This window comes from Peromyscus californicus, unplaced genomic scaffold (assembly GCF_007827085.1).
Source record: "Peromyscus californicus insignis strain IS unplaced genomic scaffold, ASM782708v3 Scaffold_4__1_contigs__length_199733344, whole genome shotgun sequence".
Classification (NCBI taxonomy): domain Eukaryota; kingdom Metazoa; phylum Chordata; class Mammalia; order Rodentia; family Cricetidae; genus Peromyscus; species Peromyscus californicus.
The window spans coordinates 136,301,500-136,319,717 of record NW_026294562.1 but is presented as its reverse complement, the minus strand read 5'-3'; the positions used below and the strand labels follow the sequence as shown (position 1 = coordinate 136,319,717).

At 46.2% G+C, this 18,218-nt stretch overlaps 2 protein-coding genes across 3 annotated transcripts in view; both read left to right on the top strand.

Moving 5' to 3' along the window:
- Tars3 (threonyl-tRNA synthetase 3) overlaps nucleotides 1-1,946 on the top strand; it is a 53,249-nt gene extending 51,303 nt beyond the window's left edge. Inside the window, exon 19 of the mRNA XM_052761557.1 lies at nucleotides 1,074-1,946. Within this exon, the coding sequence (XP_052617517.1) occupies nucleotides 1,074-1,222 (149 nt within the window). The 3' untranslated portion in view covers nucleotides 1,223-1,946. The remainder of the gene's footprint in view (nucleotides 1-1,073) is intronic.
- Nucleotides 1,947-3,435: 1,489 nt separating this feature from the next.
- Tm2d3 (TM2 domain containing 3) lies at nucleotides 3,436-12,817 on the top strand. 2 transcript variants are annotated; one of them, XM_052712127.1, is made up of 6 exons: nucleotides 3,444-3,569; nucleotides 3,838-3,930; nucleotides 5,138-5,322; nucleotides 8,555-8,729; nucleotides 9,827-9,902; nucleotides 12,502-12,817. In XM_052712127.1, the coding sequence occupies exons 1-6, from the start codon at nucleotides 3,479-3,481 to the stop codon at nucleotides 12,665-12,667; spliced, it is 786 nt and encodes a 261-aa protein (XP_052568087.1). In that variant the 5' UTR covers nucleotides 3,444-3,478; the 3' UTR covers nucleotides 12,668-12,817. The 2 variants fall into 2 exon arrangements, with proteins under 2 accessions (XP_052568088.1, XP_052568087.1); XM_052712128.1 differs by lacking the exon at nucleotides 3,838-3,930 and having other exon boundaries at nucleotides 3,436-3,569.
- Nucleotides 12,818-18,218: the final 5,401 nt, after the last annotated feature.

The window sequence follows — 18,218 nt, the reverse complement described above, 5'->3', positions numbered from 1 at the left end:
AAACTATGTAGATGTAGAAAGATTCCACGTTTTAAATGATCAAAAGAAAAGATGAATAAATAACATTCTTAGAGACATGTAATTGGGCACAAAGTCCAGAAATTTGGCTTTAAAAAAAGAAACAAATGAAAATCAACAATAAAACCATGACAAACTGATCCTGACATGCCTAGAGTGTGGTATGGCTATGTCCTGAAAGTTAAAAGGTTCTGTAGCAGAAAGAAAAAAAAAATGCCCGAGTTCTTCTGTCACTGGTTGTTCCCTGGGGACGTTTGCCTTGTAGAACTGAGATGTTTCCATTGGGCTTTTTGTTGTGTTAGAAATCTCGTATTATCTTATTGGAAGGGTACCAGAGTGACGGGTGACAGAAAGATGGAACTCGCCGGGCGGTGGTGGTGCACGCCTTTAATCCCAGCACTCGGGAGGCAGAGGCAGGCGGATCTCTGTGAGTTCGAGGCCAGCCTGGTCTACAGAGCGAGATCCAGGAAAGGCGCAAAGCTACACAGAGAAACCCTGTCTCGAAAATCCAAAAAAAAAAAAAAGAAAGATGGAACTCATAGCCAAGCTATTGAACGAGTACCCAGGAGCTCAGCCCTCACTAGGACCATGTCTCTCCATTTATGTTCTGGTTTGCTCTGAACCTTTTTACTTTTGAATAGCTTCTTAATTCCACTTCTTCCTATGTGGAAAGAAACATGGACACTGATTCCTACATCTTCTCACAGTATGGGTTACTAGAGAAAACAGGCTTTCCCCCACATTCTAGAGAATTCTGGTTGGCTTGCCTGGATCCAGCCACATGATATTTCCTTGGAATCATCAAATAGGATAGGAAGAATCAGATGTCCATAAACACTCCCTTCCCATTTGTGCCCAAGACCACATAGTGTATTCTGAAGTAGACAGGAGAGGGGCTTAGACACTTAACTACTGAGGGAGACCCTAATGCTCACTAGACTGAAATTTAGTAAGTAATATGGAGGGGAAAGTCAGGCATGTATCAAATGTCTGTTAACTTAATGGCAGGTAAATCATTAATTTTAAAAATGTTTCTTTCACTTTCTTTTCTACAGTGGTTGGTGAAAAGGAAAAGATAAATAATGCAGTAAATGTTCGAACAAGAGACAACAAAATTCATGGAGAAATTTCAATAGCTTCTGTCATTGAAAAATTGAAGAACCTGAAAAAATCACGTACTCTAAACGCTGAGGAAGATTTCTGAAGCCTGTTCCTTGTGCTTCTACGTTTTCCTAACCACTTACCATATTAGTACTTCTAAGAACCTTGGGGCCACTGGTAGGCCATGAATGAGTTCACCTAGAAGTAAAATGATTATTTGATATATTCAAATTTTTAATTCATTGTGTTCTGAGACTAAATAAGAGAAGCTGGAGAAATTCACAAGAGCTCAAGACTTCAGAGAACTCACTGGTAAATGGTATTCATTCGAAGAGGGAAACACTAGTGAGAATTATCAAAACACAGTTATGCTGTGTTCTTTTTCAAAAGACATGCTTCCAGCTTGGGGGGCTATAGGTTTGTGACTAGAGCATCTGCCTGGCATGTCTGAGGCCCTGGGCCCCATCCCCAGCCACTGCCACCTCTCACCCAACAACAAAAGTAGACTTTAAATAAAAGCCCATGGTCCTTTTTGAACATGGAGGGTGGGGATCTTATTTTCTAATATACATGTCTCAGGTATTTTTATGGCTGTTTTACTGAAGTTCACACTGAAATTTCATTTCCAAAATTGGAATTGTTACATCATTTAGCCGGCAATGATAAGAGAAGTACTAATATTGTGTTAGTGGCAACGGACTATGAACCTCAAAGAAATTTTGTGGAATCTGTTATTTGCATTTTAGGTTAAGAGTTGCAGTTTTAATGCTTCTAAATCATAATTCCTTATTTATCATTAGAAAAAAATAAAGTCCCAAATAAATGCATCACGTGTTGTTCCTAGGACCTCTACAATGTATATGCCATGCTGGATTGCTTTGCTAGGGTTGGATCACTGCTTTCATGGGGTGTTTCATTTACTTGCTGAGTCAAATGTATTTCTGACTTTTTTTTTTTTTTTTTTTTTTAATGAGACAGGGTCTCAACTATATAGTCCTAGCTGGTCTGGAACTCAGAGATTTGCCTGTCTGTGCTTCTGGACTTCTGGACTGTATTTCTGATACGTGTGTGTGTGTGTGTGTGTGTGTGTGTGTGTGTGTGTGTGTGTGTGTGTGGCTGTTTTGTTTGCCTGTATGTCTGTGCACTTCAGGAGTGCCTGGTGCCTGCAGAGGCCACAAGAGGGTACCAGATCCCTGGAACTAATGTATGGATGGTTGTGAGCAGACAGGTGGGTGTGGGGAATCGAACCTTGGTCCCCTGGAAGAGCAGCCAGCGCTCTTGACTGCTGAATCGACTCTCCAGCCCCTGTATTTCTGATTTTAACTGAAAGGATTTAATTAGGTTCCAAACTGTACTGTCTTGGAACCTAATTAAAACAGCTTTATGCCAAAGAGAATTTAGTCATAAATTTATTTCAGTAGATGCTGCAAACTTCAAATTAGATGCAGAAAGGAATCTGTCTTTAACATATCAATCATTTATCTTCCTGGGAACATGAATGAAGCATAAGTTAGTGTCATAGATGAGATCAGCGTGATGGTGTAGAGTGCAAATTGTGACGATTTTTAAAACTAACATTTACTTCGGGGTTTGTTGAATGCCAGACACCATTTCATGTACTTTTTCACTTACCAGATGTGCAAGTGGGGAAATGGGTAGTTTGAGGACCCCAAAGTGCATGTCAACAAAATACAGGCATAGAGAAGAGAGGCATGTCAATAACATGTTTCCTGAGATATGCGTGATCGAAACAGTGCAGGTCAACACGAGCAGCTCCCCTCCTCATGGTTGGTGGTCTCTCATGGTTGGTGGTCTCTCTTGGCCAGGCAGGGCTGGGACTCTCTTACGTGAAAATCCCACACACTTGGCTCTTGTCCCAGGCCCCTGAGGCCTGACCAGCTTTTCCCAGTCTCAGAGGAACTATAAGAACCGCATGTCCCCTCAGAGTTAGACTGTGGTGAAACCTAAGGCAGGAGTCCTGGGTTCTGGCGCCTGCGACCCCAGCCACCTGTCCCTCTTGGAGCTACTTCCCTAGCTGCACTGGTCAGCCAAAATAAAATGGGTTAACATTCCCACCGTCTCCCAGACTCCCAGTGGAAAGAGGGGGACGCCTCTTCAAAAGGCGTGAGCGCGATTCACCTCCTGTCGCTGCGGGGCCCCAGTTCCACTCAATTCCCCTGACCAACAGCACTCAAGTTGCCTTGGCCTAGATGCCACCCAACATCGGTGCAGGGAACTTGCGATGCCGGCCGGCGGAGCCCTGCAGCAGTGCGCCTGCGGGCCGCTCCCGGCCACGCCCCCTCCGGCGCTCCGCACAGCCCCGCCTCCTGGCCCGGAAGTGCGCACGCGCACCGGCAAGATGGAGGCTGCGGCGGAGCCGCTGCGGTCTGTCCGCCGTCTGTCCCGCGTGCTGCTCTTCCTCTCCCAGTGCTACATTCTGTCGGGCGATGGTGAGTTCAAGGCCGGGGGCCGCACCGGGCGAGCTGGTGGCACGAGGGCCCCAGGACCCGCGGGAGGCCGGCGACAGACGACCTTGCGCCGCAGCCCTCCGGGCCGAGGCCGCGCAGCCGGGCCGGAAAGCCCGGTGTTCCTAGCGGAACCCAAGTCGACCTGGTTGTTTCCGTTTCATGAACCGTATCTGCCCTGCGCAGCCCCTACCTGTTAAGCACACAAACCAAGGGTACCATATCCCAGGATAACGTGTTTCTCTAATTGTAGGATCCTTAAATTTAGAGCATTCGCAGCCGCTGGCTCAGTCAATAAAGGATCCGGGCCCAACACGCACATTCACAGTAGTCCCCAGGGCAGCAGGTACTAGACATTTTCTATTCTAGTAAATGTGCATATTTATATCGAGTAGGTTTCCCCCTTCTCTCTGTTTTCGATCAACGTTTCTTCAGTATCCGAAGTCACATTTTGATATTGGCTATTTGATGTGTTGTTGTTTAGATATGTAAATTAGGGGCAGATAGCCTCTTTCAGTGGACTGTTTTGATATTTGATACCTTTTTGAAATCTGACTGACCTCTTCATCCTGCCCCACGCTCCTCATTTCTATTTATTTATTATTTCCTGCTGTCTCCCAGTTCCTTAACCACTGCTGTTTTCCTTTGCATTAAAAAAAAAAAAATCTACAGTGCCTCCCTAATGCTGTGCATACACAGGGATAAGAAGGGCCGGATAAATACCAGGAGTATAATCCGGGTGGGGTCGGGCTATTGGGAGTTTGAGGCAATTACGCTCTAGGGCCTTTGTTTCCTCAATCTTTCAGGCCACTGTAGTTAGCCTGACCTATGGTCATTTCAGTTTTGCCATTTGAACCGTTCAGCCTAGGGCCACATGGAAATGGGGACAACAGGGGGAAGTGATATTTTATAGAGTTGGCCACGTTTAGGGCAGTTTTCAAGTATTCCTGTTTTGCTAAATGGGTGCTGGCCCTGTAGGTTCATCTCTTTGGAGTTCCATTATTTTGGTGACTTGGACTTGAAACTGGCAGAGGTAGTTCACCGATTCTTATTTGGGCATACATGCTAATAACAGTGTTTTCTAGAATTGGGTGCCAGTGACTTCATTTTTCTACCAATAAATTCGGACATTGGATTGGATTTGAAGAGATGTGTGATCTGGTTCCAGTTCTGTCAAGTACTCCCTCTGGGATTTTGCAGACTCTGCCTTGTCCAAGCTTTAGTTTTTCATCTGTGCCTGTAGCTGTTGACTCTTGAACTTGGACCCAGCACTTCCCCTGCATTATCTGTCAATGAGCACTTTCAGTTTTCACAGCCACTTGGGAGGCAGGGATGAAATGCTTTTTCCTAATGCCACACAGGTTACCAGGTCATAGCTAGCTGGTGACAGAACCCCTCTTAGATCCCAGGTGTCCCAGGGTCCCAATGCTGTTTACATTGGAGTACATGCGTCATTGCTAATGGTTGCTGTCTCCACCTTAGAAAATTGTCTTTCATTGCTAATGATTGGTCTCTCCTCTGTCTTCCACTGTTCTTCTGCTCACTCTTCATAGAGAATAAGCTGCTCTCTCACCTCACAGAAAGTACTGAAATCCCCCCTTACATGATGAAGTGTCCAAGCAATGGTTTGTGTAGCCGCCTTCCTGCAGACTGTATAGACTGTGCGACCAATTTCTCCTGTACTTATGGGAAGCCTGTCACTTTTGACTGTACAGTGAAACCTTCTGTTACCTGCGTTGTAAGTATTGCAGTTTACTTATTCCAACTGCATGGAGAGTAGCATTAAAAATGTAGCGTACACTGGTCAGACATGTGCCAGGCTATATCCGGAAATGATTTGATTATGGTCTTTTACGACTGCACTGCGAAGTATTTTTTAAATGTTGCGTTTGGTTCTAGGAGTATATCTCAGTGGTAGAACACATGCTGGCATGCATGAGGCCCTGCCCTCAACAACCCCTGACCCACTGCCATTTTATTTTTTCCAAAAGTAAAAGTCCTGGGCTGAGAAAATATCTCATTTGGTAAGGTACTTCTTATGCAAGGACAAAGACTGGAGTTCAGATCCCTAGCACCATGTAAAACTCTAGACATGGCTGTATGGCCTGCAATCCCAGCACTGGAGAGGCGGATACAAGAGGACCTTAGGGACTGGCTGGCTAGCCTTTCGAGCTGAATCTACAACTTAGTCAGTAAAGCAAGTGCTGCGCAAACCTAAGGACCTGAATTTGGAACTCCAGGTTCCGTAGAGAACTATCAGGGAAGATGCCGGATGTCAGCCTCTGTCCCCCACATGCAGGTACACAAATGCACACACAAGAACACACACATACCACACATACTGAGATCAACAGGACTATAAATAGTCTTCCCCTTCCTTCCACACCAGTTAGCCCTGTGTGAGTTATAATGTTAAGACAGGCTGTTGGGCACCAGTGTTGCTCTGTGGGGATGGAAGGTGACAGTTTACTAACCTAAGTCCCTCATGAGCTTCTGTGTTCTTCGTGAGAACTGGGGCCCTGAGGGATGGTAATGTCTGTTTACCACAGGTGAACTTACAAAGGGATCAGTCTTGTCGGTGGGGAGGCAGCATAGCACTGTGGCCAGTGCCCCGCTAGGGACCTCCCACTTAGATAGAGCTGTATCCATGACTAGACCACAAAGAAGGTTCTAGGCCAAGTCAGAGTGAAGCAGTGTTTATTAAAGTAGAGGTATGCGGTGTGCACACTGTAGACTTCAGAATGGGTGTTGAGAGAAAGAGTCAAGAAAAGGACACTGTGTACTCCAAGACAGTGTTGCTCTTAGGTGTCTTCACAGTGGCTGGGTATCTTTCTAAGTTCCATTATTAAAGGCTGTCATTTACAACAAGATGTAAAGACTCCCTGGTTAAAATTTAAATGAAAAGTATGAGCTGGTTTACTTAGTTCTCCTAACAGCATAGCCTTTGAAATGAAATTGTGCAGTGGTTTCGTGGAGTGTGCTGTTTAGAGCTGAAAGAGGAGTCCTAATGCAGGTTCAGTCACGGCCTTGAGTGAGTGCTTGGTCTCGGCTTAGGCAAGGACATTGCCTCTGTGGACAGTTTGGGTTTTAAGAGTTGTCAGCCTGCAGGAAACAAACCAGATCCCAGAGCAAGGGGCTTCCTTCCCTCCCCGTGTTCCCATAGGTCCTTCTCTCTATCCTGTCTCATTCCTAGAGGTGTAAAGATGGGTTGAGGAGAGGCATGGGGTACCTGGCAGCTCTCTGGGAAATAAGGGAGTGAACCTGCCAGGTAGATGGGAAGGTCAGGTGATGGTCTTTGTTGAGAGACACTGAGCTCTGGCCCCAGGCTGGTCCTTATGTAAACTAAGCACATGCGGGGCCTTACCTCAGTTCTAAGTTGTATCTGCTCTTGCCTGACTCAGTCTTTTGGGGTGTTACTTACTCCATGAGCCCTTGACACGTCAGCTAGAATGCAGTCCAGCTGAGAGCCACATGATGGCAGTAACTCAAGCTCTCCCTGTCGTGTTTCTCCTGAGCCCTGGCGTGCTGAAGTGACATGGAGCACACACACACACACACACACACACACACACACACACACACACACACACACATTCTCCCCCGCCTTCCTCTTCCTCTTCTGTCCTTCTTCATTTTTTTCAGTGTGTGGGTGTTTTACCTGCATGCATATCTGTGCAGCCACATGCCTCTGGTGTCCTTGGAGGCCAGAAGAGGACATCAGATCCTCTAGAACTGGAATTAGAGATGGTTGTGAGCCACCATGTGGGTGCTGGGAATAAAATCTGGGTTCTCCGGAAGAACAGCCAGTGTTCTTTTGCATTTTTGGAGGGGGGGTTCCTTTTTGAATTGAAAAAAATTTTTCTTACGATATATTCTGATCATGCTTTTCCCCTGCCCCCAGAACCTTCCCACCTCTGACCCCACCCAACTCCACACCCTTTTTCTCTCTCTTTAAAAATAAGCAGAAACCCAAGAAATACATGTGTGCGTGTACGCGCGCACACACACACACTCTCTCTCAAATAAAACGCACACACACAAAATTGGAAACAGAGTATTATACAAGCAAAAGACCAATAAGACAAAAAATATCCAAACAAAGCTATTTGAGACAAAAAGTCTACAAAACTACCCTTGAGTTCGTTTTGTGGTTTTGTGTTGGCCATCATCTACTCCTGGGCATGGAACCTACCTTGAAGCATAGTCAGTATATCCAAGGAGACTGGTGGGGAGGAGTAATGTTTCCTTTGGAAATGGGTATCAGTTGCAGATAGTTTCTTGCTTAGGGGTGGGAGCCCGTGTCCACTCCCCACTCTGCACACAGGGACCCTGTCTGCAGTCAGAGTCCTCGACCACTGAGTCATTTCTCCAGCCTCTTTTTATATATTATAAAAATCGGAATGTACATTATTTAAAAGTTAACAAAAGTGATGAAGTACCACTCCGAAATAACTCTTTCTGGTTCTTTTCTCCGTGTAGCCTTAGCTGTCCTAGAACTCACTACATAGGCCAAGCTGGCCGTAAGCTCAAAGAGCTGCCTGCCTCTGCCTCTGAGGCGTTGGGTTTCAAGGCGTGCGCTGCCATGACTCTTGGCCCTTTTTCTTTCTTTCTTTCTTTTGTTTTTGTTTTGTTTTTTCAAGAAGGGGGTCTCATTATGCAACTCTGGCTGTTCAGGAATTCACTATGTATAGACCAGGCTGGCCTTGAACTCACAGAGATCCACCTGCCTCTGCCTCCCAAGGGCTGGGGTTAAAAACATGCACCACCACACCTAGTCTATAGCCTTTTTTCTTTAGGTAAACTATATAGACTTTTTTCCTCTTGATACTACTTATGAACCTGCTTCCTTTACTTACTGCTAGGTCCTAAATATAAACGTTTTAGAAGTGTGGTGTCATGTGACTGTGGTCTATTGATGTTGTAGCAAGCTGCCATATTATAACTGATTCACTCTGTGCTTTGGTCCTTAGGATCAAGACCTCAAACCCCAGAGGAACTTCATCATCAACATGACTTGCAGGTTTTGCTGGCAGCTTCCCGAAACAGACTATGAGTGCACCAATTCCACCAGCTGCATGACGGTGGCCTGTCCTCGGCAGCGCTATTTCGCCAACTGCACAGTGCGAGACCACATTCATTGCTTGGGTAAGGAGCAGAGTTCAGGGAACTGCGAACCAACTACCTCAGGTCTAAAACAAGTTGAAGCTCACGGGGATTAGCCAGCTGTCAGTCCTGATGGCGTGTTTATCCACTGAGGGCGTGGCTCGTGTTCATCCTCTTGCTCTGTCTTCACAGAGGTGACTCATCTTCTGAACTTAGCCCCTGCCTCCTTTCAGGAGTGTCTGTCTCCCCGTAACGTTGTCTTCCAGAATGGCTGCCGTCATTAACGTTCCCAGCAGTGGATAGTCCACGCTGCTCTTTTCCAGTACTGCTGTCTTCTACCGACAGTGGCTGGGCTTTATTTCCACTGCTTGTAGCAACCTTCTGTAGCCCTCAGGTCCTTTCCCAGGCTGTGAACTCCATTTTCTTTGGAAGGTCTTTGATAAACAGAACATTGTGTGTGGGGTGGAGGCCTGGGACTGGTGTTGGTGCCTTCCTTGATCACTCTCCACTCTGTTGAGGGAGAATCCAGTTCCAGCTCTGGCTAGTCAGCTTGAGGGGTGGGGTTCTCCTGTCGCTGGCTCCTCAGTGCTAGGATAGCATGCCTGCCCAGCTTTTTGATGAGACCTGGAGACGCAAACTCTGGTTCCCATGCTGTGTCCTCGTCACATGCACACTCTATCCCTGGAGCCATCTCTCCAGCCCTCACACACAGAACGTCGAAAATGCACTTAGGGTCAGAAGTTTAAGTTACCTTCAGAATCAGCCCTTTACTGATTGTTTTTATTGGTTTCCTACTCTGGGTACATAGAGATAAAAGACATTTTCTTCAAAACCCAAGTTTGGCTTTTCCTATTTAGGTCTATGATCCTTCTGGAATTCATTTGGTAGACGGTATAAGGTAGATTTGGTTTTATATTTCTCTCCACATGGTTAGCCCTAAGTTAACTAATGTAGGCTCTGCATCTGTTCAGTAAATGACGAGGATTTTGTTTTATGCTGTTGGACGTAGTAAATGTTTTTGTAAGGATACTTCGACAGCTTTCAAATTCTAAATTACAAGACCATTGTTCATAAGTAAGTCTCTGTGAGAGTAGTATCTTTTGTGACATGTTTCAGTGTAAAATTTTTTTTTCTGTAAGGTAACCGGACTTTCCCCAAACTGCTGTATTGCAACTGGACCGGAGGCTATAAGTGGTCAACTGCTCTGGCTCTGAGGTACGCTTTGGTCCTGCTGAGTTTAAATGCTCCTGGGATTTCTTTTGGGTCCATGGGATCTTCCAGATGTTATACTCAGCTGGGCTTGTCTTCACCTGAGCCTCCCACTTAGGGTAGGCAGATGCTAAGAGATGGCGGTGGGATGTTCTAGGTTAGCTTCCCTCCACCCCCAGATGTGACTTGCTGGAACTCCTGTTATACTTTGTCACATTGTTAGAGACAGCCAGGGTTTCACAGCCTGAACCCACCTGAACCACTAAATACTTACTGTAGACTGTTTGAAACAGGTCTGTAATGTATATTGTAAGTAATTCACTGTAGAGTAGAATGTGCTCGAACTGAAAACTAGGAAAAAAGAAAATAATTTAAATATTCTTGTTTTGCTGTGTGTGTGTGTGTGTGTGTGTGTGTGTGAATGAGTGAATGAGTATGTATGAGTGTTTGCACAGCACACATGTGGAGGTTAGAGGACAATCCTGTGGAATCGGTTCTCTCCTTCCCTTTCTGCTTGGGTTCTGGGGATGAGCCCGGGGTCACCAGACTTTTGAATCAAACACCTGAATCCACTGAACCATCTTGCTGGCCCCAAAAAACATTTTTACATTACCTATAATTCTACTGTCTAGACAGTTGTACACCTATAACTCTTGCATAAAAGTGAGTACGTATTGAGTGGGAGATGGATGATTCTGTATGTGGCATGCCTGCTGCATGAGCCTGAGAACCTGAGTTCATATTCCCAGCACCCACTGCAGCAGCAAGTTCTGGGTCCCGGTACTTCTTCCCAGGGGCTGGTGAGCCTCAGGTGCAGTCAAGTGATACAGTAATTACTAATAGAGCGAGGCAACTGAAGTTAGCCTCTGGACTCCACTCTGCGCGCGCGCGCACACACACACACACCATGTACTACATGCACAAAAGGAGAGAAAACACACTTGTGTGTTACTAAATTGTTCATAGTGTGGAAGAGAGAGTGGACCAGCTCTTCCCATGAAAGGAGAAACCAGGAGAGACAGCAGAGAAATGACTGATGGAAAGTTGGGCCCTTCACATCTGAAGTCTTGGATTAGGCCCGAGACCCCGAGGCCTGCAGTGTGTGACACTGGGCGGTGCTCCTCATCTGTCGTCCACTGTTGATTCTTTGTCTGGGGTTGTCCTGTACCTACTGGCATGCCTGCTGGCAATTGTCGGGACACCCTAGGTTTGGTAATCAGAATCTCTCCAGGCGTTGCCAGAAGTCCCCTTGGTGGCAACAGTGCCTCTGTGTTAGGATCTAGGCTGAGGAGAGAGAAGGACCCTGTCTGGGAAAAGGGGTAATTGAAAGCTAACCGACGAATCCACGGTGGAAACTCCGGAGCACAGATATGATCCAGGAACCCGCTCTCCGTGGGCTTTGTCTGCAGTGACTGAGATTAAAACGCATGACTTTCAGGTTGCTCTGTTCGTTCACTTTGCTTTTTGAGATAGCTTCTTGCTGTGTAGTTCTGGCTGGCCTGGAACTCACAACGATCCTACCTCAGCCTCCACGTGCTGGGTCACAGGTGTGAGCCACCAGGCCTGGTGACACAGCAAACCAGATCTCATCTTAATGTAAAATAATCTAGTCTGACAGAAAAAATGCAAACATGATCGAGAGTTCCCATGACACCCGTCACCTGGGATCCCTTACATTGTCAACATTTTACAGTGAACAGTGACGAAAGTTATTGAAGCTTTTTGTCACAGCTCAACATAGGTTATTCAGAACATTCACCCTAAAGAGAAGATGTCTGCGGGTTTGCTCCAAAATGCTGTTGGTTCCGCAGCCCCCTGATCTCAAAAGCCTGGGCGCTCAAGTCCCTTCCCAGATAGTGTAGTGCTTGCAGGGACCCATGCACATCCCATCTCGTCACCTTCCATGGAGACGGCTTACGCTGTCCAGTGTAAACGCTGCTCATTTGTTGTTTAGGGGACAATGACAAGGAAAAGGTTGTTCTTCAGTATAGACTCGGGGCATTTTCTCTCAGGTATTTTCGTTCAGTTGGCTGAGATGCAGAACCTTCCTTTGGATACAGACCGCTCTGCACTGGGGGAGGGCATAGGACACCAGCAGACTTGGCTATGGGTGGGTACCTGTCAGAGCTGGACCACAGGCTCCTCTCCTTTGCACTGTTATGTATGCTTTGGGTTTTTCCATTACATCCCAACCTTGTTAGATCTTAGAATTTAAAGGGACTTTAAGACTCAGTGCTAAATCTTGAGAGGGAAGTGACTAAGATGAGGTGACTTGATCTGGGTCTGTCAGGTGTGTCTAGTGCCTCAGGAGTCAGTTCCTGACTCCACACCAGCACTCTGCAGGCTGAGTCCCTGCTGTGAGAAAGCAGTGATTTCAGCAGAGCTCAAAATTGTGTGTTTCTTGATTTGCCCTGCTACCAAGAATCGAACCCAGGGTGCCGCACATGCTGAATTCTGTTTGTCATTGGCAGTCTTCTTGGCCATGATGAGTTGGTGTTGTAAATGTGTAGTCATGGGGGTCAGATCTTCTCAGACCCCTTTCCTACCTTGGTGGTAACTACCCGACTGCACTTACGGAGTTGGCGCCATTCTGTTTCTTTTGCAGCATCACCCTTGGGGGATTTGGAGCAGATCGCTTCTACCTGGGCCAGTGGCGAGAAGGCCTCGGCAAGCTCTTCAGCTTCGGTGGCCTGGGAATATGGACGCTAATCGACGTCTTGCTGATTGGAGTTGGCTATGTAGGACCGGCGGATGGCTCTTTGTACATTTAACTGTGATTATGTGCTTCAGAGAGCAGTGTGTAGAACCAGTCCTTTGTGTGGAAATGGATGTGGTGTGAGAGGAGTATTTATGTTTTTAATGTACAGCATCTGTACTTGGCTTGCCTTGATGAAGGTAAAATAAAGAAATGGAACACTGAATCACAACCTAGAATTTGTTTTTTTATTTGCCTGAAACCCTTTTGGGTTTTTTGTTTTTCCTATGAAAAAAGTTCATCTTAAAGCCAGAAAAACAAACTGGTGGAAAGTCCACTGTTGACAGTCCTGCCCGAGTCGCACGTACTCTGTCCCTTCATCTCCCACCTTCAAGTCCTTCAGCTCAGCCATCGGAAGGGGGCGGAGTTATCCTGCCACCGAAAATGAATAGAATTGCAGACCACAGTAGATCCAGAACAGCTTTTTGTGTTTCCTCTGTTGGAATGTCTTGAATAATTATCATGGCTTGCTTATCGAAGTAAAACGTTGATTTTTGTTTTCATCACATCCCTCCAGTCTAACAGGGAGTTGGTCATAGTTACCTGGATCATTGACACAATGGAAGTGTGTAAAAAACAATGTACTTCTGTGTGACAAGTATTTTTGAGTGGTTACAGATCTAGGCCTTTCACAGGAGAGAAAAATAATAGCAGTTTAGTCCAAAAGGAGCCTTGCTTAGCGCTGGTTTTATTAGGTCTGCACTTCATATCTGCACAAGACTGTTAGCCAACATGCCAGATCTAGAATCCGTAAAACAGCTCTGGGAAAATTTCTGCAAGTCTCAGGGGTGGCTGGCTGTGCTGCCTCTGCCTCTCATCCCGGCACTTGGGAGGCTGAGGCAGGAATATATTGTAGGGATTTTGAGGATAGCCTGGATTGCAGAGACAAACCCTGTCTCAAAGGAAGAAAATCCCAGGGGCAAACTTTCTTGAGATGATTTAGTGAGTGTAAGCTGCCCGGAAGTGCCATCAGCTCACTGTGGCACAAGGATCCTTTAAGAACGGGAGTCATCATGATCTCTGACTAGGGGTGTGGGTGTAGCCGGGAGCAGTTCCAGTTCTGGTCACTAGAAGGCGCATGTCCCTTACGTTTACGTTCCAGTGCTGTTTGCTGACATTGCCAAGCTGAGTTTTCTTACACCCAGGAGCTCGCTGTGTGCAGACCACGGCAGCGCCGGCAGCGCCGGCAGCGCCGGCAGCGCCTGCAGCGCCGTGGCCTGTTCTAAGCGCCCATGGTTGCTTCTCTGTGAGATTGCTTGAACAGGTGTTTCTGTAGAAAGTAACTTTTTTCACGAGGCAGCCCCTTGCCAATGATCTCTTCCTCCCCTTCCTTAGCTCAAGACTATAAGCTTTTCCTTTTAGACAGGCGCAGGAAGTGGAACAAGTCAAGGACTTAAACATGGTCATGAAGGAAATAATGAGCAACGTGCTGGACAGGTGACCATCCTTATGGTCTCAGGTCTCAGGTAACAAAGCAGCAGTTTTAAAAGGTGAAAATACAAACACTCAGAATCCATAAAAGGAGTCCTGAGTGAACTTCTGCCCCAAAGACTAGTTTGCTGGAAGGGATAGCTTTTGGCACCAGCAGGACATTGGCCTGTGCTGTGCTCAGAGGTCTGAGACAGACTCTGTCAAAGACAGTTTAAATAAATTCACAAACAATGGGAGTCCTGAAACACAGCGGTGAACTCATGCCTGAGCCCTGAAGGAACCCGCAGAAAGAACCACACTTTAGGAGGCTACCAGCCTGCTGGTGACCAGAGCCAGGTTTGGGTTTGACTCTCAGATTCTCCTGCGTTCTCATGGACTGCTCTCACGAAAGGTGTAACTAGCTTGCTCATAGTTTGTCCAGTTGGAGGTCTTGGTGGTCCGAGATCAAAGTGCTGGCAGATTGAGGGATACTGAGGCCCCCTTCCTGTTGGCATTGCCTTCTGGGTCTTGACGTCGTGTTCATACGCAGGGTCCTTCTGGGGCTCCTAAAATCTATGAGGGGGTCAGCCCCCATGCCCTAATCTCTTTGTATAGACTCACTTCCTCAAATCACCTAGAATGTTAAGGTTTCCACGGGCGTGGAGGTGGGAGAACACAAGCTTTTATACCCTAGCACGTGGGCCACGCGTATTAGGAAGCCAGGAGTCAGTCCACCTCTCCTGAGGCAGGACTGGTCACCGCAGCATCCGTCTGTCACATCATCCCTGTCTCCTCTGTGCTTCGTCAGCGCTTTCGCCTTCGCCCATAATTCCTCCTGGGAAGGTGTCGGTGTTAGTTATTTCTAACACCCTTTTGTCCGTAGTAGCACGACATCTTATTCACATAGGCCCTCCGTAATATCTGCTGAGTGAGCTGGTTCTAGGCGTGCCTCGAAGGTATCCTCCAGCACTTCAAGGACTGGCAGTTGAGGTGTCTGCTGGGAGATAAGACATACAGGTTGGCTTTGGGTAATATCTGTCAGTATCACCATGTTAATCTATCTGTCTGTCTGTCTATCTATCCATCCATCCATCCATTCTCTCTCTCTCTCTCTCTCTCTCTCTCTCTCTCTCTCTCTCTCTCTCTCTATCTCCACCTGACCTCCCTGTCAATGCCACATCATACAGGACCTTCTCCCCAAGCCACTGTTCAGCCCGTGCTAATCTTTTTTCTGCAAATTGCTGGGGAAATTGGTTTATGGTGCTTGTAAGAGAGACTTTTAAAGTGTGCAGACATCGTTGCGCCACTTCTGAGGATGAGGCCACCTCCCTCCCTCGTGCCGTGATTGCATTTATACTGGTGCAGCAGCACATCGGTCGCTAAGGAATCTGCTTTGAATTCAGAAGCAACAGTGGAAATGAGCTGTGTCTGCAAAAGTTTTCCAGATATGGGAGGAGAGCTCAGAGTGATTATCGATCCCTCGTGATGTATCCAGTTAAGATACTTGGGGTGTGGTGGTTTGAAAGAAAATGGCCCCACAGTGTGTGGCGCTATTAGGAAGTGTGGACTTGATGGAGGAAGTGTGTCACTGTTGGGGGTGGGCTTTGAGGTCTCCTATGCTCAAACTGGCTTAGTATGTGGCATTCAGTTGCTTCTGCAGCCTGCGAATCAAGATGTAGATTTCCACACCTGTGGAAACCTCAGTTTCTTCTCCAGCACCATGTCTGCCTACTTCTGCCATGAAGATAATGGACTAAACCTCTGAAACTGTAAGCCAGCCCCAATTAAATGTTTTTCTTTATAAGAGTTGCCGTGGTCATGGTGTCTCTTCACAGCAATAGAAACGCTATTAAAAACACTGCGTTAAGTATGACATACCATAAGAATGTAGGAGGGATGGCTCAGCTGTTAAGAGCATTTGCTGCAATCCCAGAGTTTCAGAGTTTGGCTCCTAACATGCACATGGCTGCTCACAACCACCTGTAACTCCAGAACTAGGGGATCTGAAGCCCTTTTCTGGACTCTGTAGGTACTCACATCACACACACACACACACACACACACACACACACACACACACACACACACACACATTAACAAATAAATCTTTTTAAGTGTAGAAGGAATTTATATGTTATTTTTTTCTCTTATCATATTTGTGTGGATGCACTCAACTACTGAGCCACATCCCCAGTCCTTAAATTTTTAAAATTGTAATGCTGATAATATACATGGTACTTTGATATAAAGAAGCCAAGAAAAATTAGCATACCTACCCTCACACACAGTCACCTTTATTTTTTTGTGGTAAGGCCACGTAAAATCTACTCTATAAATTTCCAGTCTAGAACATAGTAACTAGTTCCCACATACATTGTATATGTAAGCTATTTTCTTTTCTCTCTGGTGGTGCTGGGTGTTGAACTCGGGGCCTTGTGTATGCTACAAAATGCACTGTCAATGAATTATGTTCCTGGCCTGTGAGACCAAACTTCTGACAGAGATGATTGATGAGGTGTATTTTAGCTCATGATTTCAGGGGATTCAGCCTGTCAAGTTCAAGTTAAAGGAGGCAGAGACACAGAAGCAGCCCCACCCTTTGCAGTGGGAGCATGATGGTACACACGGGGAGAAGCAGATTGGAACCAAAGGTAGGTGTAACTTGGAAATGGCTACACCTAATGACTGATTTTTACCCACCAGGTCCTACCTTCTAAAGATTCCACCAACTTCAAAATGGCACATTAAGGTGGGACTGAGCATTCAAACCTCGTGGGGAGTATTTCACTGTAACACTGTACCTCTGGCCCCCGAAGGCTTATAGTCATCTTATAATGCAAAATGTATTTAGTCCAACTTCATAAGTCACAATGTTTATATCGTAACACTGTTCAAAAGTCCAAAATCTCAGGATCAGCAAGATGGCTCAGCAGGTAAAGGTGCCTGTATCCAAGCTGACCCTGGGACCCACATGGTAGAAGGAGAGAGCAGACTCCCTCAAGTTATCCTCTGGCTTCAACATGCACTCCATGGCACATGCATGTGCCCCTCCCACGTAAATACAAGCACACATATACACACACACCAAATATAAATAATAAAATGCAATTTAAAAAATTAAGTCCAAAATCTCTTCTGAGACTCAGACAAACTCTGAAATGTGGACCCTTGTATCAAAAAACAAAGTATATTTTTCCAATATACAATGATACACATGAAACATTCCCATCCCAAAAGGGAAACGTTGGGTCACAGATAGGAAAGATTGGACCAAAGCAAGATCAATATTTATCTTTGTCTGGATAAATAGTAAATCCATGTTCATGTTCCATGTTCAAATATGGGGCACATAGTGGCATCACCCATGCCCCAGCAGGGTTGGGTGGCCCTGCCCTATGGCCCTGCTTTCTGTAGCACCCATGGGCTCTCTCTCGGGCTATATCCACTCAATGCCTACAGCACACATTCCATATTTCTGGATCACACATAGGTCACTGGAGCTTCTGGCCTGAGGTCTGACCCTTCCACACATTGCCTGATGTCACCAGCCTTTCTCTGGAACCTTAACACAAGCCTCCTCTACCCCATCACTCTTCCATTCTGTATGTCTAAAAATCTTCTGTCAGGGTGAAATGTAGCCATGGCCCACTTTACCAAAGCTGCGTTGATCTCTGAGTGCCCGGGCAGCTGGACGTGGGAAAACGCTCCTCTGTGTGGCCCTTTACCCTGAAAGTTTCAAGTGAATTTGTATTTTTAGACCTTAGAGCAGTGGTTCTCAGCTTGTGGGTCATGACCCTTTGGGGGGGTCGCCTAAGACCATCGGAAAACACAGATATTTACATTATGATTCTTAACAGTAGCAAAATTAGAGTTAGGCAGTAGCGATGAAAATAATTTTATGGTGTGTGTGTGGGGGGCGGGGGGGTCGCCACAACAGGAGGAATTGTATTGAAGGGTCATAGCATTAGGAAGGTTGAGAACCACTGATCTAGAGCCTTCCATGGAAGGAGTCTCATCCTTGGAGCACCTTTCCTGTTGCCCAGTTTGGCTTCCTTTGACCAACTACTAAAGCTTTGTCCAGACTCGGCTTTGTCCACAACTTCAAGCACATTCCCTTACTTTTTTTTTTTTTTTTTTTTTGCCAAACTTCATGTTTT